The sequence below is a fragment of the Aspergillus fischeri genome, genomic scaffold, assembly GCF_000149645.3.
Source record: "Aspergillus fischeri NRRL 181 1099437636262 genomic scaffold, whole genome shotgun sequence".
In the NCBI taxonomy this organism is placed as follows: Eukaryota; Fungi; Ascomycota; class Eurotiomycetes; order Eurotiales; family Aspergillaceae; genus Aspergillus; species Aspergillus fischeri.
The window spans coordinates 1,321,074-1,343,786 of NW_001509764.1; the positions used below are offsets into that span (position 1 = coordinate 1,321,074).

The 22,713-nt window shown below is 48.8% G+C and overlaps 7 protein-coding genes across 7 annotated transcripts, besides 1 other annotated feature; 3 read left to right on the forward strand and 4 right to left on the reverse strand.

Moving 5' to 3' along the window:
* Positions 1-1,362: 1,362 nt before the first annotated feature.
* NFIA_098140 (uncharacterized protein) lies at positions 1,363-2,504 on the reverse strand (the record flags this gene model as incomplete). The annotated part of the gene is made up of 2 exons (XM_001262081.1): positions 1,363-2,189; positions 2,285-2,504. 2 exons carry the CDS (start codon positions 2,502-2,504, stop codon positions 1,363-1,365), a joined length of 1,047 nt encoding a protein of 348 aa, XP_001262082.1.
* A 1,032-nt stretch (positions 2,505-3,536) lies between these two features.
* Positions 3,537-4,271, reverse strand: NFIA_098150 (GPI anchored serine-threonine rich family protein; the record flags this gene model as incomplete). The annotated part of the gene is made up of 2 exons (XM_001262082.1): positions 3,537-4,058; positions 4,128-4,271. The coding sequence occupies 2 exons, from the start codon at positions 4,269-4,271 to the stop codon at positions 3,537-3,539; spliced, it is 666 nt and encodes a 221-aa protein (XP_001262083.1).
* A 1,976-nt stretch (positions 4,272-6,247) lies between these two features.
* Positions 6,248-7,201, forward strand: NFIA_098160 (uncharacterized protein; the record flags this gene model as incomplete). The annotated part of the gene is made up of 1 exon (XM_001262083.1): positions 6,248-7,201. One exon carries the CDS (start codon positions 6,248-6,250, stop codon positions 7,199-7,201), a length of 954 nt encoding a protein of 317 aa, XP_001262084.1.
* Positions 7,202-7,464: 263 nt separating this feature from the next.
* noc4 (ribosome biosynthesis protein NOC4) lies at positions 7,465-9,233 on the reverse strand (the record flags this gene model as incomplete). The annotated part of the gene is made up of 3 exons (XM_001262084.1): positions 7,465-8,500; positions 8,559-8,770; positions 8,826-9,233. 3 exons carry the CDS (start codon positions 9,231-9,233, stop codon positions 7,465-7,467), a joined length of 1,656 nt encoding a protein of 551 aa, XP_001262085.1.
* Positions 9,234-9,467: 234 nt separating this feature from the next.
* atp4 (F1F0 ATP synthase subunit 4) lies at positions 9,468-10,378 on the forward strand (the record flags this gene model as incomplete). The annotated part of the gene is made up of 4 exons (XM_001262085.1): positions 9,468-9,498; positions 9,564-10,009; positions 10,072-10,294; positions 10,353-10,378. The coding sequence occupies 4 exons, from the start codon at positions 9,468-9,470 to the stop codon at positions 10,376-10,378; spliced, it is 726 nt and encodes a 241-aa protein (XP_001262086.1).
* An 853-nt stretch (positions 10,379-11,231) lies between these two features.
* On the forward strand, positions 11,232-12,948 carry NFIA_098190 (tetratricopeptide repeat protein; the record flags this gene model as incomplete). The annotated part of the gene is made up of 5 exons (XM_001262086.1): positions 11,232-11,834; positions 11,900-11,939; positions 11,996-12,089; positions 12,220-12,526; positions 12,712-12,948. 5 exons carry the CDS (start codon positions 11,232-11,234, stop codon positions 12,946-12,948), a joined length of 1,281 nt encoding a protein of 426 aa, XP_001262087.1.
* A 1,972-nt stretch (positions 12,949-14,920) lies between these two features.
* NFIA_098200 (putative bZIP transcription factor) lies at positions 14,921-16,936 on the reverse strand (the record flags this gene model as incomplete). Its single annotated transcript, XM_001262087.1, has 2 exons — positions 14,921-16,046; positions 16,131-16,936. The coding sequence occupies 2 exons, from the start codon at positions 16,934-16,936 to the stop codon at positions 14,921-14,923; spliced, it is 1,932 nt and encodes a 643-aa protein (XP_001262088.1).
* A 344-nt stretch (positions 16,937-17,280) lies between these two features.
* Positions 17,281-17,320: a microsatellite.
* Positions 17,321-22,713: the final 5,393 nt, after the last annotated feature.

Below are 22,713 nucleotides of genomic sequence, written 5' to 3' on the forward strand. Positions count from 1 at the left end.
GGTCGGTTCAGAAAGGAAGAAACGTGGTCGAGAAAGCAAGATTAAACTGATGGTAATAAAGAAGAATTGAGGAACGGAGTGATGCTCAATTGAGAGATATTGCGAAGCTCGTAGGATGATGAGGCGGTGCTCCTAGTTTCCCCAAAGAAGAAGGAAGACAAACGCAACACTATATGAAAACCAAACGAGGAACAACTTCTCTCCTTAGTCACCAGAATCACAGGTGAATAAAAAAGAAAAAGAGGTGAATGACAATGGGTATTCCGTAGGGTGGTTGATTTGTTTAATACAACCAGTCAGTAAATCAAGAGGGTAGATGCAGCCACTAAGTGAATGTATAGTTCATCTGTAGGCGGATAGATGCAGAAAAGAGTCAAGTCATGGACAGTCTCCCAAGGGCGAACTTATTCACTCTCCCATTGACACATCATAAAGGATAAGGAGGAAGTGGAAGGCTTGCTATGATATGGTAGAAATTGTGATTGATTCCCTGTGAATGCAGTGAATTATATATAGGTACCTCTTTGGGCTCTATCCAGAAAAAGAGAAGTCTCCCCTGAACCGCATTCTTCAAAGGACATTTGGCCGAGGGTCTTTCTCTGATGTGGGCATCTGATCTGATTCTGCTTCAGTTGCTTTCGCCTCATCAAGTTCAAAATGGGACTGAACCGACTGAACCGACTAAACAGACTAGAATGTGTATGAGGGATACTTCACAGCTCAAGCCAGGCTGTAGGGAGGAAGCCAGATAACAGGTCATCATGTCCAAGGTGGACACCAGTTCACCTAAGGGAAGATAGATCATAAGAAAACCCTATCATTCATCGACAAACCGACAATAGCAAGAGATAGCTAAAGAGAAGACATGGCAGGGAGATGAATTGGCGAGACGACGTTGGTATTCTGCCATCCCTCTATACATTTATCTGGTATCCGTATTCATTATGGTCTATTTGCAAACAAAACGGAACTCTAATCAAAGACCGTCAAGCAAAGGAAACAGCGTATGTCCTAGGGTATCAAGCGCTCCCAAACTCCGGGAAGTATTAAGCAACTGAGACACCAAGTCAGATGAGTGAGCCATGAGCTCACTGCGAGCAGTATATAGAACAATTCCAACATACCGTCGTAACGTTGGACTAGTGCATTGCGGTTGAATGAGTCTGCTTGGACGTGGATCGTAGGCGGGGATATGGGTAGGAGAATGGCACAGCACGGAAAAAGTTAGAGGATCGATCTTAGTTCGCTGAGTCCAGGATCGACGAAGACTTTTGCCGACGGACTGCGTCCCTCGAAGGCGAATCTGTTGCTTGTTTGGTGCCTCTTCTGCAGGATTGATTATGCGTAAAATGGATCGCTCGTTCATTGGGCGTCTTTAACCTCGTTTTTGACTTGAATAGCCCATTTCATTTTTTCTTCAGTCTCCTTGAGAGATGCGAGAGCACTGTCAATGTTGGCTGCGCCCTGATAGTTCCTCTCAATCAAGGCCCGCACCTCCTCATCGTGAGCCTTTTTGTATGCTTCGTAATCCTCGAAGAGCCGATCGAATCTCTCTCTACCTATCTCGATTTCACGATTTTTCTGCGCCATCACCGCGTCCAGGCGTTCTAGCTGTACGTCTCTTTTTTCATGTTCTGCTTTCAATGCGAGGAAATCATCTCGTATCGCTTTAAGTTTCCTCTGCTGATCTGCGCGTTCACGTTGTCCGGCTTTCGCAAGCACGTCGTACTGTGTCCGAGAGTGATTGGCAATCTCCTGTAACTCCGCGCATTTTCGATTGAATTCGTCCCGAGCCTCGTTCATCAATTGCTGGAACTTATCAGTCTCTCCCTCCGCTCGACGTCGTCTTTCTTTCTCGCTCTGTACTTCGGCCCGTAACTCCTCAATTTTCTTGTCCTTGCGCCGGATCGATTGTAGATTCGTTTCGTTGGCCTGCTCAAGATTTCGAAGGCGCTCGGTCATGTTCTGTACCTGCATCTTAAAAGCATCGTTCATCCGCTGGGTCTCTTCCGCCCGTGAGCGATATACACTGCATTCGCGCGTCAAACGTGCGATTTCTTCTTGGAGATTATGTATGACACGGCCAGATTTGCCTGTGGTCGCATGGCCAACGGCCGAGGACCATTCGGCAGTAGCAGCATCGCCGTTCGGAGGATTGGAAGTAGTACGTGGGGACGCGGATGTGGAATCTAATAAGATGCGCAAAGACAAATCAGCATTCAGAATTCGAAGCAAGCAGCTAGTTTCAAGTATCGCCACGTTGATATGAGATGGAGAGGCCTACCCGGAGAAGTTTCTACGGCTGTAGTTGCCTTTTGGCATTCAGGGGAGTTGACATCGAATAAACCATTGTACTGATGCATATTCAACCGGGTTTCCACATGAGGTAGACTGACACGAGGGGGTCTCGGAGAATCTAACGTAGGTGACGCAAGCGTCTCCGGGTCAGCATTGTCACTTTCTGCCCTTGCAGCATTCTTCTTCGATCGCACCAGCCTGGCCATTATAGGGGCCGGGGGGTCGGAATGCAGGCTAAGTGTTATTAAGGAATGGCAGTCTCGAAGAAGTAGCGATCGGACCTTGGGCAGTAGCAGTAAGTGAACAGACGGGCGATGTCGATGGTAATCGCCTGCAACACCGAAGCTATCCCTAATGCCCAAGGAAGGTGCGAAGCGAAGGAGGTGCAAGTCGGGGATCTCGAAGCTCCGGAATGCATGGGAATGACGACGGGAATAAAGACAAAGAGACATACCCTTGTGGAGATCAAGGATGGGATGCAAAGAGCTCCAGCTGAACTATTAACATGATGAGTTCTATGCTTTGTCATCGCCGAGACACATAACATAGCTGCAGTGCGATAGATAGAGATCGGGCTGGAATAGTCCAAACTAGCAGCTGAAGGTGGATAACTTACTGTCACAAACTGCGCACAGTAGAGAGTAATCAAAGAGCGAAATTGGATACAGCTTAATGAGTGTAAACGAAGGGTATACAGGTTCCAAAGAGATATATAACTGAAGGGACTACTGTCAAGAAACAGCAGCAGCGACCGTTATCATCAAGAATTGATGAGTGACGAGGTTTTATAATTATCCGGTCAGGTACAAATGAGCAGCGGGAACATCCATGGAGGAGAGCCAGCCGCTAACAGCGGACACTAACAGCTTTGTGTCCAACAGCGCACATCGATTGTGAAACATGACCTTGAAGTGCTTTGTGCTCATAATCCAACTATCCATCTATCCCCAGTTCCATCTCTTCAGTAAAGCAGTGATGAATATAAATATACTCTGGATGAGGCTTGCAGGGTCGAGCAGACAGGTCGATGCTTGAGCTACCCTGAAAGGTACAGCAGAATTCAACAACAATCACGGCCCGATCTCTTGAGGAGGCACCCCGACGTCACAGGACTTTTTGAATACAATGGGGACTATGTACAACGAACTTAACCAGAAGCATTCCGAAGCCAATGTGTTCAAGCGTTGGCAAATGATGACAGGATGCCTGGCCCCGAAGTTGGTCACCTAAATACCCCTCTATTCGGTAACATAGAACAAGAGGCCTGCTGTGGCCAGGATCCAGCCAAGGTACACGTTTCCAATAGAAGCACCGCTGGTTTCTAACTTAGCCGCCATTGCGCTTTTGCCGTGAGTGAAGTTTGAGTTAGATCCCTTGGACATATCTTCAACATTGGTGAATTGGGCATTGTTACCCTTGGCGACCTCTGTTTCCCACTCGTCGTCAGATGAGGTGTCGGTGCCGTGATGGGGTGAGGCGTCATCCTGAGCGGCGGGTGTGGAGATGTTCTGCGGCTTAACGTCTTCTGTGGGCTTTGGGGGCTTCGGAGGACTTGGTGGCTTGCTGCCAGGGTTCCCAAGTGTCATCAGTCCTGAATAGTTCTCCTCGGCGCCTTGCTGGATTTGCAGGGCATAGTCTGAACCATCGGGCAAGGAGTCATCGGGAACAAAAGTGAAGGATCCGCCTTTCGCATTGGTAGTCAGGACTTGGACGTGGTCGAGGTTCGTTGCATCGCCTTTACGCAGATAAATGGTGACAGGCTAAGCGCAGCTATGGTGAGTAAGGGATGATCATCTGACGGAAAGAGAAGGGCATTCGCGTTTACGCACAACATCAGGAGCTCCCAGCCAAGTCACCGTAGCTGGTTGGCCATGGTCGATGTGGGTTGGCCATGTTGTAAAGGCCAACATCTGAGCGGCGCCCAGCTGAGCCAGGCAGACCCATGTTGCCAGAAAGGTCCTCGAACAGAACATCGTGATTTGGAACGCTATCAGAATTAGCTGCCAGTGATTAATCGCTTGGGCAAGAGAGGCACCAACATCAAAGCAAGAGCAAGAGGACAGCTAAATAGTTGACTGGTGTCTAATGCACATAAAGATGCAATGTACCCGATATGCTGATCTTTGGAGATGGGCCGGGTATTCGAGAACAGCAGCGTGGCGGGTTGTAGATGGTATAAGGGCGCCACCTGAAAGACCAGCGGCAGGCACGATTGAGTGGATCCCTTTCGAGTCGTCAAGCCTGACTTCAAGTCCAATGACTCCTTCCTTATACCGGCGATGAGATCTCACTGATGAACGAGGTAGCAAGGACGTGGCGACTATGGATCCCGCGGAAAGAACGACTGAAGGATCGAACTTCGAAGTGATGACCACGCGATCATTGCGAGCTGCTGAATCCCTTTCATTTATGGAAAAACAACAAAAGGTATTTGTCACTCGCGTCGTACATTCTGAACGCATTCCAATCAACAAAGTGGCGTGTATCACATAGGTCGTACTCTGAGGAATGTGCTTCGACAGCGCCAACTCAACTAAACTTGCGGAATGAGATTTGAATGTGCATTTACTTGTGATAGTGATCAACATGCTGAGCCCTTGGGCAAGGCTTGAAGGGTCTGGCCGACTGTATGGTGCCTCAAGGTAGACTCCGTACGTCGCTGAGATGAACGGTGGTTGCCCCAGGCGTTCCTAGACGACTATCTCAACCTCTTTGACCTTTCAGAGTTGGATGTCTTAAGAAGCCATGACACATCCTTGGAAAGACAATCTTGCCTGTGGCATGTGCATTAGCAACGAAGAAGGATCTCCATCAACCGATATGTCTAGTTGGATTATCTCTAGTCTCAAGCTACATAGTAGAAGAGCAGCCTCGCTATAAACCGCTCCCCTCAGCTATGCAACTTGAAAAAGAGCCCAACTGCCAGCTTCCGGCTCCTGCGATCAATCGTGCATCTCATGACGAATAAACAATCCCTTGAATAAATATCTTTTCGACCCTCTTGTTGGTTGACATTCTCGAGTCAGTTGTGTTTTCCTGCAAGGGGTCGACGAGCCTGCATTGGAGGCTGAGAGGCCAGAGCTCAGGGGAGATCGACCTAATCGCATGTAATAGCCATGCCACTAACGAAGCTTGAATCTATCTACCAGTCACTGCTTGATCCACCTGATCAGATCATGATCATCCTTGCGAAAGATGAAATGAATGAAAGTTTGTACTTCTCTCACCCTCTGTTCTCCTACCACCTAATCTCAAGTGCCAAGGCAAAGTCAATTGCCAGTGGTGTACTCTTCTCGACGGAGCTCACTCATGCTCTCAAAATCCCTCGTTTTGTTTCTTAGACTATGATCAATTCATAATGCCGTGTGGGTGGACTTAGAGGTACCATGACAATGGTAACGGTGACATGCACGATGGTTACCGAAACCGGACACTATATCAATGTTGGATAAGACAAGGCCATAGTAAGGAGATTAAAACAATCCGACGGGGGGACCCGCCTGACTGGAGAGGTAAAGATCCAAGCTTTATCGCTTATTGTAATGCAAGAACGCCCGGATGCATCGGTCTGTTCTCTATCCCAGTCGCAATTGCTTGACCGCCACCTGCATCAGCGGAAACCCTTCCATGCTCCTTCCACACTTGAGGTACATACTCCATCCCAGGTAGTCAGGATGTCACAGGTACCTTAGATGTTCGTTCCCCATGACGGAACTTCGCTTTCGACTACGCTCGTTCGCCCATATACGCTCGTTCAGAGATTTTTTGTTCAATATCGTACTTTCCATCTTTTTCCCTGGCATAGTTGGTCACAGTCATTCGTTTAAGGACACCTTCGTTGAACGGTTCTTCGTTTTGCCCTCGTTTTATCATCCTTAACATTGGATAATATTCCATCTCCTTCTAGCCTCCAAACCGTTTGGGGCATGTCAGATCTTCCGGCACTGGAATGTCGCAAAGTGATTTGCGAAGTGATCTAATCGTCGGCCTCGGGCATAGAGATCAACATCAGCAGACTTGCCAGGAATCCGAGCCGGTATCGCTTGCTGCAGCATCACAGAGTATCGATGGGTCACAGCGATTCTACCGCTCTGTGAACAGACAAGATGAAAGCCAGGAGGTCGGTCCCGAGAGGCCCCAATCGGCCCACTCGGAAGGTCTGGTCACATTGGAAGAGACGCGCGATGGGGCTTTGCATACACTCGCTTTGTGTCGCAATGTCATCATAACCCTCGAATTGACACGCCTGCGCAAGTCCCGAACTGGATTTTCCTATTGGATGTCATTTTGGGCGCGGGTATATCAGAGACCGCTCGCTAGAAGTCTTTGTTCTCACGTTGCGAGAGCGTTGAATAAGGTCGATGCGCTCTTTCGCGCTGTCTCTCAAGAGCTTCAACAACTTACGTCGCGAATGGAACACGCGGTCGCCGTGGCTTCCTCCGAGAAGGAGATTCTGTATCTGCTCGAACGAATGGAGGAGGAAGTGAGTGCGCGTCAACGACGGAGGCGTCAAAAAGCCCAAAGCATCACGGAGAAGATGCGTGCCAAGATAGAAGCGATACCCGTCAGAGTCACAGACACGCTTTTTGACGATCTAAAGCGTGGAGTGTTAGCCCTGGACGTCTTTTGTGACTATCATCCCGGAGACCCTGTTGCGGAGGCAAATGAGATGTTGTGCGGAAACAACCTCGAATACCCTCCGCATCCATCGTTGGGAACGATTGGACCATATGACTACCGCCGAATGCAAGAGTCGCAACAGTCTGCAGCGCTCGACGCCTTCATGCCTTTGGCGACCCACCCCGGTAATTCGTACTATCATTACGTCGAGAGATTGATGAATCAGGACGACAGCTTTTCAGGTTGGACAGCGACAGAAGGTTTTTCAACGGACAGTTGGTGAGATTGGCAGGGTGTTGTTCGAGGGAGATCACACTCTTGATAGATGATTTGGTATAGTTGAAGTATAACTCGGGATTTTGATACGACCTCCAGCCAAGTCAAGGCAAGGAGTAATGACAATCATTAGATAGTATGGATTGCTTTTCGAAAAAGCTTTTAGCATAGAAGTCTATAGACAATCAAACGGATTTGATAACAACAAACAATATACGCTAGAAGCAAATTACCTGCATACCCATGCAGATTTCGCGATTTTTCGACCCGTCATGCGAAATTCCATAAGCCTCTCATGAAGTTACCAGGCGCTGTGTCCTGGCCTCCATCTTCCTCGAGTAATCGGTCGGTGAATATTCGCTTGGGGATATGGTATTCCACGACAGGGATTCTCTTGAACGGCTTGTCTTCCGTACCGAGCTCTGCCTGCAGCATGCCTTGGTAGGTATAGTCCAGGAAATCTTCAAGATTGTACGCCTGTTTTGTAAACTGTTCCGAGATAATCCGGGCAATCGCAGCGACATTGGGGTGGTAATGGGACTGTAGCGTCTCGATCTCCCATAGACTGCTTTCAATGGCCTTCGTGCGAGTTGGGTCTCCTTCGTTCACATCGAACGGGTCATCCATGCCCTCGGCTTCGAGAGTGGCCTTTGTTTGCTCGTCGCGGACGACGCGGTGGAGCATGAAGGTGCACGTCGGATGATTCTTGAGTAGATTGTAGATGAAGGGAACGATGACCACGATAGCGGTGGGAGGTGCATTAAGCGCGAGACGAGAGAGACGCTTGATAAAGCTGGCAATAAGGGCAGCGGGAAGGTGGGTGGAGGAGAGGAAGGTGTTCATCAGCCGGAAGAAGCGAGAGCGGTGTTTCGAATGCAGGAGATCGGCGTCGAGGAGGGAGTATAGTTTGTGGTAGAATTGGGGATAGTCCAGGTTCTTCTCCTGGATTAAGTAGAAGAGACCAGAGAGGGCGAGGAGGGATGTCGCGCCGCCGACGTTGTATGAATCTGTCAGGAAGTCCATGAGCAGTTCGGGGCGGTTGAACCACGGCTCTATGGTGTAGACCATGTTGCGCAGCAGCGTTTTGCGTTGAGTGTGGGAGAGGTCGTTCTGAAGTATAGCCAACCAGGCATTCTGTGCCTGTTTCTTGTGCGAGTTCACTGAGAGGAGCTTCTTGTTTTGTTTGCTCGTTTTGGTGTGGAAGTTTTCAAACTTGTGTTGAGGACCAGGGACATTGTCGCATTCCGATAGCATTGAGATGAGGACGTCGAGAACTTCGGAGCTTCTTTTTGTCTCTGCATAGTCACTGGTATCCAAAGTCAGTATACAACCGGTTTCTCGGAAAAGAGGAATCGGGAACGTACGAGACTTGCACGAAGGTGTAGTATCTCACATCCTCGTATGCCTTCGCGAATTGATCCAAAAATTCCGACCTCAACGCCTGCCCGTTCTTTGCTTCGACGACAGCCTCGAATACGTTCTTGAAGAGACCAGAAAGCCAGACCTGGGTATCATCGCCCGGTAGGTGTGTCGCACGTTCGTTGATAATGCGCATGCATAGAGTCAAGGCAGTAACCTGCCACGCTATCAGAAAATGCCAACTGAGTGTAGGGGAAGCCTGCATGACAAACCTGAGAGGAAGGATCTGCTTCACGAAGGATTGATACCAGTGCCTTTTGGTATTCCCGACAACGTTCCTTCAACCAAGCAACGATGATCTTCTCGTTCTCTGCTGCGCGACTGGTCTCGGTCAGATTCCCAAGAGCCATCAATCTGCTAAAGACTCGACAGAGTGACACCGCCACGGCCAAATTAGGCCTTCCCTCATTTCCATCCGCATTGAGCATCGAAATAAGTGTCACAATGTTGTTATAGTACTTTCGCGATTCAGAAATCTGGTCTTCTAGCTCTTGGATCTTGGCCATCTCTCCATCGCTCTGAGTCTCAGCCACTGCTCGGCGTTTGGACGAAGGAACTCCGCCTTCTTTGACGTTCTTTCGCTTCTTGAAGCCTGTAGCTCCGTCCGTAGACAGCGGCATTTTGTTCGCAAAAATTTGATTATAAGTATTTGAGCTCGAATCGTGCTTCTGCAATCAAGGCTCTTCGTCCTGGTATCATTAATTTTTAGATAATTCCTCGGCTACCAGTTTTTCCGTCAGCCGCACCAACCCAATATGGTTAGCGTCTGTCGCACCGTCCAAAGCCCCATTCCGACCTCATTCTCGTCAGTTCCGTTCATCCATCACATCTTTCAAGGACTTCTCATCGTCACAATGGCTTCGCGTCTGGCTAAGAGCGCCATTGGTATGCCGCACACGATTTTTTGCAAGGCCATGAATCACCTCATCACAGTCGCTAACCCCAGCTAGGTGCTACCCGGCTCCGGCCGACTCTTCCCGTGCGCAGTGTCGCTGCCAACCTGACTGCCTCTCGTTCGGCCTCCAACGTCCCTGCCGAAGACCCCAAGAAGAAGGCTCAGTCGATCATCGACTCTCTTCCCGGCAACTCCCTTGTATCTAAGACCGCTATCCTGTCCGCCGCCGCCGGTCTTTCCGTCGCCGCCATCAGCAACGAGCTCTATGTTATGAACGAGGAAACCGTTGCCGCCTTCTGCCTTCTGAGTGTCTTCACTGCCGTTGCCAAGTACGGTGGTCCTGTCTACAGTGAGTGGGCTCAGGGTCAGGTCCAGAAGCACAAGGACATCCTGAATGCTGCCCGTGCCGACCACACCAACGCTGTCAAGGCCCGCATGGACAACGTCAAGGAGCTGTCCAGCGTTGTTGATATCACCAAGCAGCTCTTCGCTGTTTCCCGGGTAAATTCGGTCCTATGAATCGATATCTAGCCAGAATTGTTTGCGCTGATACGTTGTTGAAGGAAACCGCCCAACTTGAGGCTCAGGCTTATGAGCTCGAGCAGCGCACCGCTCTGGCCGCTGAGGCCAAGTCCGTCCTTGACTCGTGGGTTCGCTACGAAAGCCAGGTCAAGCAGCGCCAGCAGCGTGAGCTCGCCGAGTCCGTCATTGGCAAGATCCAGAAGGAGCTTGAGAACCCCAAGGTCCTCCAGCAGATCCTTCAGCAGAGCGTTGCTGATGTTGAGCGTAAGTCTCATTCCCCCCGAACCCTTCTGGTCCATCGCAAGCTTACCATATAAACCAGGCATCATGTCCGCCAAGGCCCAGTAAATGGACTCTACATGAATAGCCTCGTTATTAGCATCATGTATAAAATCATTTACCATTCTACTTTTGTGCTCGATTAGACATATCAATACCAGTTTTTGCCCTATCCACGCGCGGCCCCGCCTGTCTAAACGCGTTCCATTTCCGTCTGATCACTGATCACTCGGCGCATCTGCTCAGATACTGGACCCCATAATCTGTAGTCTCCGGATAATTACCCTGAGTCTCATCTCTGTACAAAGTCGTACTATCTTCCAGTGGACTCGGTTGATCATCTGCAAACTGCAATATTCTGTAGTGTATTCGCTTACAGTCATAATTATGCACTTCCTCTTGTAGACACTTTCCCATTACTGGTAGATACGTCTCGTCCCTTGTTCGGCTTCAGCGTACGCTCCTTATAAGGCACTTATCATAAGGTCAAAACCAACGGAGAATCGCTATTAAACAATACAAACAGTCCGTCATAAATTCGCACGGCAGGGATTGAGAAACAATCCGAATGCAATAAATATAAAACATAATATGCCATGAAGTGGTTCAGGAGCCAAGACAACCGGCACTACTAACCACGGAACGACTCAGGGACACCATTGGAATTATCCCAAGCGATCCGTGATGATATTTGAAAAACAAAGCACAACTAATACAGCCACATCCCCAGCCTCGTGCCACTTACAGAACACAAGGCTGGAATATAATTTACCTTGAGGATATATGAAGCTCGATAATTCCGATATAGACTATTTCATATAAACCGCTCCTTTCTTCGTCCGACAGACACACAAACGACCCCTCGGTAAATTGCCGGGTATCCACCCCGCAAACCACCTCTCGGCGATAAGCCCGCCGCAAGATGCCGCTGCGTGATATCCTTCACAAGAAGGACAAGATCAACGACTCAGGGAGTCAATATCCGCCGGATGTACCCTCAAATGCTGTTCCCGAGATTAGATTCATTCGGTCCGATACAATTTCGCATGAGGTTATTGACCCATCGAGCACTGGCGGTGACGTCAGTGAGCACCGAGGCGATCATGGTCAATCGGATCTCCTAGAACCATCGCGACCATCTTCCTCGACGCATCGACGATCATTGAACATATTCAGTCGCTCAAGGTCCCCGTCTGATTCTTCAGAACCAGCTTCGCCGAGTCGACCGCGCGGGGAACACCGGCTATCGCAATTGCTGCATCGCGATCGGGGCTCGCGGAGTGCTAGCTCGAGCTCAGTCAATGTCCCGTCCGATCTTCCGCAGATTTCGGACGATAAAGTCGACGAGCAAGAAAGGGAAGCACAATGGGAGAAGCGCGCGACGATTCTGGCGCAACAGAGCCCGCTTTCTGGATCGCCGGCAGCATCGCTTCGTTCTTCGCCGAATAGGCTTGAGACGAATAGTGCCGGAGGAACGCGGTCAAGGAGTTCCAGTTATAGTCGGATCAATGATCCAGAAGGCGATGTAAGTCTCTTGTGCTTGGTTGAAAGCCATTTAGTGCATTCGCCAGCGTCTAATGGTGGGCTTAGGTCAATATTCAAGAGGCGATTCGTCTACACGAGGCTGGCGGTGAGTTCCTGTTCTAGCACATCGTTTGGGTCCATACTAATGATCGCGTCATACAGAGCTTGAAAGGTCCACAGAAATGTTCCGTCAACTGGCAGATCCGGACGGTGCGAACAACGCTCTGAGTCAAGTGCTCTATGGACTTGCGCTGAGGTACAGCTCGACTACCCTATCCCTCTTGTCCATGTGGCTTTTGCAATGCCTTTCTTAGTATGGAGGGTCTACAAAGGTCTACTGGTTTGCTTGTTTTAGAAGAGTGTCTGACTTTGAATCGCTCTCCTAGGCATGGCTGGGGCTGCCCGCAAGATCCCGACAAGGCCGTGACATATCTCTCCGCCGCAGCGGCGAATTCCGCATCAATAGAGTCTCAAGCACTCCATGCAGGTATGAAAAAGGGGGGCGCTGCCAAAGGAGAGCTCGTACTGGCCATTTTCGAACTGGGAAATTGCTATCGGAATGGCTGGGGCGTCAAAAAAGACCCGGTAGCTGCCCGACAGTACTTTGAGACAGCGGCCAATCTAGGCGATACGGATGCGATGAATGAAGTCGCATGGTGCTATCTTGAAGGCTTTGGGGGCAAGAAGGACAAGGTACGCTATGACTGAACTCCCAACTGCCCGTCCGGGAGAGCTCTGTGATTTCAGACTTGAAGCCTTGCTCATTTTTACCTCCTCGGGCATTCATGCCTTCTTTTGGGGCTTGAAAATTATCCCCCGGGCTCATGTACTTTTGGTCTCGTTAAGGCTTTGCTGACTCACGATCGCTCAACGCTTAGTTCAAGGCTGCCAAATATTATCGGCTGGCCGAAGAAAAAGGGAACAAAATAGTAGGAAATTCCTGGTACGTGTTATTGCTTGTTGCCAATTATCTTCAGAACCCCTTTCTCGCATCAGGCACCTCTTACCTCCGTCCCGTTTCCTGCTATTCTATTGAATCGCTTCCACCGAGTGTGACGAAGTCAACTGTCTGTAGCCAAAAACCTGCCACTTCGCACTACCACTCAGGGTCATGATGTCCGAGTGGTCGGGGATTGGTTAGAGCGATAGGCTCTCGTGGTGTCTTTGGCAAGCTGCGCCATGCGAGCCGCCGTCACAGTCGCAGCCAACCACAGCATCGCCCACACCAACTCCAATCAACCATCCAGACCCCATCGATCATCAGGCCGACAGCTGACACCCACATGCTTCTCATGACAGGATCTGGAAGGAGAAATACAACCCCAAATGAACGAGACCCGCACAGCACAGGGGGCACGCACTTGGCACGCACAAACCCAACACCCGCCGAACGATACCACCCCCCTTGCAGGCTCTGGCCGGCAGAAATCCCCAGACGCCCTTTGACCTTCTCGTCGGCGTCTCCTTGGAATTATTTACGTCAGTGTCATCTTGGTATTCATGTATAGGGCTACCTAATGGGACGCATAACCCGCATACCTGCATTTATTATTGTATACTTTGTGATACGAACAAAACATGATCTATGATCCTTCAGTGGATGATGCATGGATGGCCCAATGCAGCCTCATCTTTGCACTGCAGCCCGATCGCTGCACATGTACTTTGTTTTCACGACCGTACTCCTTCTGTAGTATTCACATCAGCTGTGCCCTGGTGGCTTTGATTAGAAGCCACAGACAGTGGTTTTCTGGATACTAGGTACTTATCTAGGTGACTACTGGTAGGAAGTTTGATGTCAGTCTTTCATTTTGTACCTTTTTATGTGGTAGCCTGCTACATTCGCTATTTTTAATTTGAGGGTGAGCAGTAGCCGAGGATCGGCTGCTGCCGCCGATATCTCGAGCCGGCAAGTATACAACTGCGTTCTGGTTATACTACGTTACTGAGGGATTAGATGTCCACGTTAAGGATAGCATAAGTCAACCATTCATATCATCAAGTCGTTTCATGACTGAGATTCGCGGGTGTCTGCCCGTAACATTAATATATACAGTAACATGACATTGTATAATTTTCATGTCCAACAAAGTAAATTCGTCAGAAAAGAGTGGCCAGGCACGAACGACGAGCCCAAGAAAAGAAAGTGCATCAACGTCAGTCATGCAATCTTCCATGTACAATATCAGGACCAGGTGGAATGACCGGGTCATGAGAGTATATGAAAGAAGAAAATCAGGCCACTTCCAGTTGGAAAGGTGCCTGCAGCAGAAAGGCAGAGAAAACGCTCAAATGACCACCTGCAATGGCAGCCCGGCTGTCCAGATCAAAACCAGGTAAACAAAACATCAAGATGATAACAAAGAGTCATATACATCGTATCATAATGTTCGTAACAGGATGGCCGCCCTCGCTCAGTCACGTCCACAATCAAATGCAATAGAATCCCACGCAAGATGAAAAACGTAGAAACGCAAGCCCGAATATAAAATAAGAATGGAAGGCTCCTGTCGATCGCTCGACAAACACACTATGTCCTGTTATCCCTGTGTCTGTTTTCAAAACCGTGAGGCCCACCAAAATTGACATGCCAAACCCTAAGAAAAAAAAAAGAAAAGAAAAAAGACAGAAAAACAGAAAAGTACAGATGCAAGTGTCTTGAATGCTCGTAGAAAGCCATTCCCAGGCCCGATGCACGACAAAGGAGAACCAGATGTACGCCCACGCAACCGAAAAGAAACATCGCTAATTAGTCAGACCAAGTCGAATAGTGGCTAGTTTGTAGAGTAGATCCAGTAGAAAGAAGAGTTGATGGTGCTGTCTATGCATGCATACGGCTAAGTCTGGCTAAATGTGGCCAAAAGAGAGTCGCGTAGCTCGACAGCGTAAGGCGCTAGAAGATGTTTGGCTGAAAAAAGAAAATTGTTGATGAAGGCGAGAAAAGAGGCGGCAGAACGAAACGTTTGTGCAAATTGCTTTGGTGAAGGGCAGGCAAGTTGGGTAAGGTGACTCTGACTGGAAATGCCGCTGGAAAACGAGACGAGATGACTAAAGTATGCTGTGACGAACAATGTTCGGTTATACTATTCAGGTCTGACTGAAGCCGGACTGCTCCTCTTTGATAGGCGAAGCGCCATATTCCTGAACCATGCGTTGAAAATCGCGAATTACCTTCTCGGGAACGCGATCCCACATCAGAGATCTGGTGTACACGTCGGATGTAGCCTTGTTCGGCAGTTTATTTAGAGCGGCATTGTTCCGCATCGCGGCTAAAGCCTGCTGCAGATTAGAAGGCTGAGACTTGTAGTCGACATGAGACTCGTCAAAGGTGGTCAAGGCATTGTATTGGTCAGCATTGAGGGAGAAGACCTGCTCTCGCTCCTGCTCCTTGGTAGGCATCGCGAGGTTGTTGTGAAGTTCGTCAAGGTTGGAGGAGTGAGCAGTACCCGTAGTCATTTGAGCCATCTCCGCTCCGCTGATGGTCGTTGGCATTGGAGCAGCGGAGGAGGCCACCGCTTGTTGAGTGTTCGCCTGTGCGAGCTCTGGTGGGGAGGCGGCGAGAACCGCCTTCAGGACGTTGGCAGACTCAGCACGGTACTCCTCCGACAATTGCGGAATAGAACGTGAGGAGAGCGATGGGCCGTTCGAAGCCAGGAACGCGCCAAAGAGCAGACACATGTAGAAGGCATTCCAGCTAAAAGGGTAGTCACTGGCTGTGTTTGTACTCTTCTCGGTGACCCTATCGTTCGTTGACATCACCATTGCTGATGACTGCATCGTGGAGGTGGTAATAGTCGACTCCGCCTCGAGAGGAAGACCGTTGGACATGGTAAAGTCTTCCCAAGGCGCATTGTCCATGGTCAAATTCTCAAAGTCAGAGAAGTCGGTGTTGAGATTATTGGTAGCCGATGATCTCATCTGTCTCTCGAGCTTCTCCACTGTCTCTTTGAGAATATTGTTTTTCTTTCGAAGCTCAGCCGTCTCCAGAGTGTGCACGCGAAGCATCTCGTCCTTATCTATGTGCAGGCCTTCGATGTACTGGTTGATCTGCTGCTGGGCTGCCATCCACTCGCTCTTTTCACGGAGGAGCTCAGCCTCACGCAACTTCATGTTTTGCAACGCTTCTTCGAGTTCACTGATAACCTGAGTGAAGTGTTTCTTTTCCTCCTCAAGTTTCTCAGTGTGGAGCTTTTTCCGTTGCCGTGAGTCCAATCTAGAATACGGTGCGGTGTTAGCAGAACCAAACAAAACGAAACAGGGATGGGGTGATGTCCAATGAGACGGTTGGAGTACTTACGCAGCTTGACGGTTTCGGAGCAGACGCTTCTGCTGCTTCAGTTCCTTGATCTCTTCCTCGTTCGTCGATTGATTGATCAGCTGGTCGATATTGCTCAATGTTCGCTCAGCAGGGATCTCGAAGCGGGCGTTCTTCTTCCGAATGCCATCCCGCCGAACACTCAACGGCGAGCTGTTGCGATAGGTCGGGCTCTTTGTGGGGCGCGAGATCGCATCGGGCATATCCGTTGATGCAGGCATCCAGCCCTGACTGGACTGTGGGGACATCGCAATAGCGCCGGGAGGCGCAAAGCCCATGCCTGGTCGGTAGGACATAGACGCAATGTTGATTGCGCTCACTGGCCCCACGGCGCCGCCGGAGAAGGGGGCAGAGGAATTGTTCTCCAGATCCGGGTGGAAGTGCTCGTACATGGCAGTCGGAGTACATGAGCCGGAATCCCTGGACAAGGACCAGGATGTCTGCTGACCATATGCTGAGGCAGGGTGAGCACCATCGACCCGCATGAAAGGATTGGGGTTGGCATCATAAAGACCATGGCCGACTTGAGAATTGTGGCGCGACTGGGCGCTGGAGACTGGTTGCGAAAAGTCCGACCAGACTGAATCCCGATGCGAAAACGCATCTGGCGCATGATCATATGAAGAACGTCGGTGGTCGGGAATGGTAGACAGTTCGGGGGAAGTAGAGTCCAGGATCTTGTCATCTAATACACTCATCTCGTCCTCTTCCGGATATGAGGGTTTTGTCCCCATAGTTGATGTGGACTGGTGGTAAAAGTCGAAAGGTGGTTGAGAATATCTCGCCATGACTGCAGATAACTGTGTGTATGCTCAAATTCTGCAAGAAAGTATATGCAAATGGTCGTCAGAGCAGTGATAGCAGTCCGTAGATTTGAGGGCAATCAAGAGGCGGTGTGTAAACTGAATGTACGGAAAATAAAGCAAGTCGAGGTGCGGGGCTTTGGTGGTAGATGAGAGGACGAAGAGAAGAGACAAAGGGTCGACAAGAGGATCAAGTGTAACCGATGACGACAGTGAGAAGAAGGTAAAGTCGTTGAAGGTAAGGAGGATAGTGGAAGAGAAGACGTGATGATCTGAAAAGATGTATGTGTGTATAGGAAAGGAAGTAAAGGATAATCGTTTAAAGATATAGAAGGAGAAGAAGATAAAGATGAGGAACAAGAAGAAGAATGATGAGAATAAGAGGACTCTTGTGATCACAAGAAGAACCTCTTTCGAGATGAGACTTTGAGGCTAATTGATGTTGTATGATGGGACAAGGGCAAGTGACGAGGGAGGGGAGAAGTCCATATATCCTCGTTGAGCTGATACGATGAGTAACCCTGCGATGGCCGATGGTGATGGTAGATTGGGATCAGAGTATCATGAATAAACCCAAATAATTACTAGAATACTATAGTATCATAAAAAAAAAAGGGAAAAAAATATATATCAGACAGAAGCAAAGGCAAGTAAAAACAATCGTTAAACAAATATTTGAATAATAATATGAGTTATGGGGGCATCAACCACTGCTGAATAGATCCCACTCCTACCTAACTACGGAGTTCAATACTACTTGCACCAGATCCAAACCAAACACTCCTACGGAATGATCCTAATCCATAGGAACCAAGCAGCAGAGAAATCCGGCGGTCAGCGGGAAAAGTCTAAGACAAGCAAAACGAATTCTGACCGTTCCCGAGTTTAACGAGCTTCGGCCATTGGATGCTTCGTGCGCATTTGGGCAGACGTGCAGATGGCAGGGGGAAAATCCGGCATCGCTATGGGATGAATAATCAGATCCTTGGAACTATTCCAGCTTGAGAAAGAGGTCTCCCATTTTGTTCTAGTTTCTGAGAACGTGCTTTTGCTTTTTTTGCTCACTACTGTTTATCAGATATCATACAAGATGGGTAATGATACTTATTCTCTGCTGTTGTAATCATATATTGAGGGTGGCTTATGGATCGTCGTTCAGGTAGAAGACTAGTACTCCGTACTGTACTTAGATTAACACTACGGTACCTAGGTAGTACCTTACTATGAGGACCATGGTTGAGTGGAAAATCGTAGGTATCAATACTGATGATCACCCCACCAAATGACCAAGCAGTAACTACTCCATAGGTAATGACTAATGTATCTCTACAATTTGACAGACAACCTACGTACTTACTGCAGTAGAAGTACAAGGCAGAATGAAACTTGTCTTGTCTAGATGCCAGAAGCCATAAACTCTTAACATGTACCCGGGTCCCATGTACTCTGAGTGTATCTCATCTGAACATGTCACTACATGAATCTGCTTACTACTGAGTGGGGTCAATGCTTTTTAGTTCTTGCTTATCGATAGCCTATCAACATTACGTTATCGCGTCTAGCGAAAACAGCTGATGATCTCCAACCCCACTCTCATCTCCGTCGCTCAAACAATTCAGGGACTGTCTGCTATGGTGACCTTTTCATAGGTCCCATCATAACAACCAAAATGGTCGTTCTTTTGACACAAGTTGAAGGAAAATACTCATTGGTACGTCGCGAGTCACCAAACGGATGCACAGAATATTGCCGTCTTGGGCCGACCGGCCCTGGCCCTGAATCTTGGATGATGCCCAAAGACAGTTGATTGTCTGTGCGCTCACCGTTTACTAACTGGCGATTGTTTAGATTGTCCACCGCTACCATGATCGGCTACTTTGGAAGCAACAAAGTATGTGGATACCTAGTAATTACCTATCGTACTCCGGGACGATGAATCACGATCAATCCGGTCCAGTAATTATACATTACCGTACCGTTCTAGACTCTGATCTATGCCAAGGTAGGAAAGGAATCCTGGGACAAGGCACTGATCAGATGAACAGAATGTCATACAAGACAGTATCATGATTTCCTCATTTCAGAACGGCAGGGCCAATCGTTCGACAAGCAGTGTGACGTTCTCCCGGACCTTGAGGAAGTGAATAATATTGATACAGCCCTGTTTACAGCTCCCTCGGTTCCTGTTTCCCAAGGATTTGGGTAGAATGTCAGCTCCATGTCAAAAGTACACTTTGAGCTGTTCCTCGACTGACCCTCCTTCAGCTGTCTGATCCGTTGAGCTCATTGCTCGCTTCACCAACTTCGTTTCGGGAATCAATTCGGGGTTGAGTTATTATTGAAATGGAGCCATTTACACGCCTTACACTCATGAAGGCCATACTTGATGCCATGGTAGTTACACAGACGGTGACCTTCCCAATTCTGGAACAGTAAGTAGGGCCGGCCCGCAGGTAGGTTCCATTGATCCCAATTTCATTCCATGATCCACCCAAAGGCTCTTTTGTTCCTTTCTGGTTAGTCCAAGATGATGGACCTTGTCTGTCTGTGTGTCACTGCAACCTGCCCGTGCTTCTTCTACTGGAAGATGGCCACCCGCGGAAGCAGAGCGGAAGCAGGAAAGCACAGACAGATCGGATTCGATCCTCTCTATTCGCAGCACAGACTTTGTCATTACTGCTACCTACCTATGATCATGCTCAACCCTAGGCACTGCTCTTGTGCATCTTGCATAAGCAAGCTCATAATAAACTATATGATTCTGTATGATTACTTTTCTTACCTCGTATCTTATTAGTCTGCCTGGCCGCCGAAGGCCTACACGAACAGCCCTTCAGAGTTTACTTTCCTCGTAGCAGCTGACTTCTTTCCTGAGTCTGTCCACGTCCACATTAGCATGGATGAGGATTAGTTAAAAAAAAAATGGGCCTGACTGACCGATTGAACATACTTTGTCCGGCTGAAATCTAACGCGAATAAGGCACCGTTGCCTTGCTGCGCGGAATTCGGGAAATTCACGTCACAATGCCATAAGGAGGGGTTTCTCTGAACTATCACAAGTTCCGTCAATCTGGTTCTCATGCAGAAATAAGGCGAGCTTTGGGTCGAAGTGTATTTCCTCGTCCGTTCTCTCGAACCACTTGGCTGACCTGACTGTAGACGAGGGACCGAAACGCTAATCATCGGCTTGTTTCATGTCAATCCTAATAATATGTCGCAAAAACCCTCTGATATGGACAGTTTCTACTCCGTTATGGATCGCAAATATGCCCTCACTGTATGTCCTGCAGATCCCGCCTGCAACTGGTGATCGGAACTCGGGACCTGCAATACATCGTGGCTCGTGACACTATCTAGTACTTTTCATGAGCACTTTACTGGCAGTTTGGCTTCTCAAGGACACAAGTCTTGTGCATACATCCATAAGCCGTCGACTAGCACTGTGATAGAATGTCTAATCGGATCTGGTATAGCACAATGAGACTGATCTAGGAAGGGCTTGACCAAAACGCCCTGAAACCAAGTCGCTCTAACCTCTTGCCTCTCTGGGGCCGTTTTAGAGGAACATGAACCAACCTACATCCACTTCAGCACTGGGACCCAGGAATTGTCCACGGGTAGCGGTGTCGAGGCCCACTTTCTGCCAGCAACCCTATTCCATCAGCCTATGGGCGTATAGCACGGCAGCATGCGTCTCCCTATCGATGAGATGGACAGAACCAGGGACTCCACAGCCCAAAGGAGCAAGTATGACTCACTCTTCTCGAAGCACCGTCTTCTCCTCCATTTCCAAAAACGGAGGCACGACGGCTAACTGCTGTTTCAGGTATCATACATGATGCTCGAAGCTATATGAAGACCAGGTGATGCGACTATCCACAGCGTGGAGTAGATGATACGCAAGTCGACTATTCGTCGTCAGTGCCACGCTTTTCCTATCGTTGGCCTTGAATCCGCGAAATGACACCCTGACAAGACGCTACTAGAGGTCATTGATACTTGTTGTTTGCGAATATTGGCCCCGAAATAGGGCTGAAGTACCTCTCACGTGCTACAAAGGAGAGAGAAATGCTATCATGCAGACACCAGACACTCGAAGTTGAATCAGCGAAATTGAAACTGCGGGGAGCTTCACCCTCTCCAAATACAATCAAGCAATCAGATCCAAATCCTATCCTGAATAAGTGACTTCTTCAATTGCTCAGGGAGCTTGAGAAACGTGGGTGAAGTCAGTTTAACGGATGATCCACTAACACATGAAACCCTACAGCACCTGACAATTCATGTGTAGATCTCAATCTCTTCTTCAGAAAGCCATCGTCTTCCTTTCCCAAACAGGAAATTGAGATAACGCCGGATATGACCTTCTTGCGGCCTGTCGGCAATGACGAGCGCGGATGTCGCCCTTCTGGCGGTGTACATGCAGGGTCGGCCCAATTATAGAGCAAGAAGAACATCTGGTGGAGAGCCCGAAATTGCTATGAACCACGTAGCAAGTGAGTTGATTTTACATGGAGTGCGCAGTTATCTCTTTCAGACTAGTAGCTGAAAGTGGTACCATACATTGTAAGTACGTCCGAATATACTACTGACAACGAAATCCTGGTTGTGCTTCTTGATCCCATTTAGTCATACTGTGAACGTCATGGCATCTGAGACAGGACCAGATTACTCCTGTCAATTAACCACAGTGTCAATTTCTCCCTTGCGCCTTTATAGAATGGCGAAATGGGGCAAGAAATGACGCATTTCTTATTGACCTTCCGTTCTACCGTCGGGCTCAACGAAGTGCTTTTTCAGCATTGCTTACCACGGAAGAAATCTATACACATCCTAAGCGGAAATCCAATGAGACCCATATCAAGCCCACCATCTGACTTCCAACTTGGGGATTACTGACTCCTTTCGGATCCTCATCGCCGTATCAGGCCAGGCTCATGTCCTGACTTAGCCGAAGATATCATCCCAACCGTGGTATATCGAGTGTCAATTGCCCTGAAACTGGCTTAGGGAATTATAAGCATTGTGGCTATCGCATCCTTCAGAAACACCTGTCACAATGATGTTCACAATTTGCCTTTGCTGCTGTTGCGACGGCGTGATTCTATGTATAAATGGACATCGCTTCCCCGGCGAGTAATTCTCACAGCTTCAGACGAGCCGACATTACCGTATCTATGCAATTCTAATCCTGCTGTTATCACCTGCGCCTTAGTTGTTTTGTAGTCTCCACCTTCAAAGTCAAGCGTCACGCAAGTTCCAATCCCAAGACCGGTAGCTCCCCCGTTGTATTCTCCACGGTCTACGCATCACCACCGACCAGAATCAGGATCAGAACCGACTCTCGGTCATTTTACATAGACAAAGGACGTCAGCTTCCAATCTCGGTCTTTGGCAATCAACGCAACTACGAGATGAGTCAAACTGCTCCTCATCCCACAGTTCCCGCCGAAAGATCGGTGTAGCAGGACGGACCCCAGACGCCCCAATAACCACAATCACAAGTCGTAGACTATTCCGTACAGCACTTCAGATGAATACAAACCGGATTCAATAATACTGCATACTCAGGTACAGAAAGACCCATAACGAGTCCCGGGTAGTCATGGCCCGGTACTCCGCATAGCATATGGAATCCTCAATCCTGTGCGGCGCGCCAGCACAGACCAAGTGACCTCTGTCAGTCTGCGCGAGCTAAATTTACAATAACCATATGGCGTTGATTTGTCAAAGGATGGAGTCCTCACAACCCCGTATCTTCA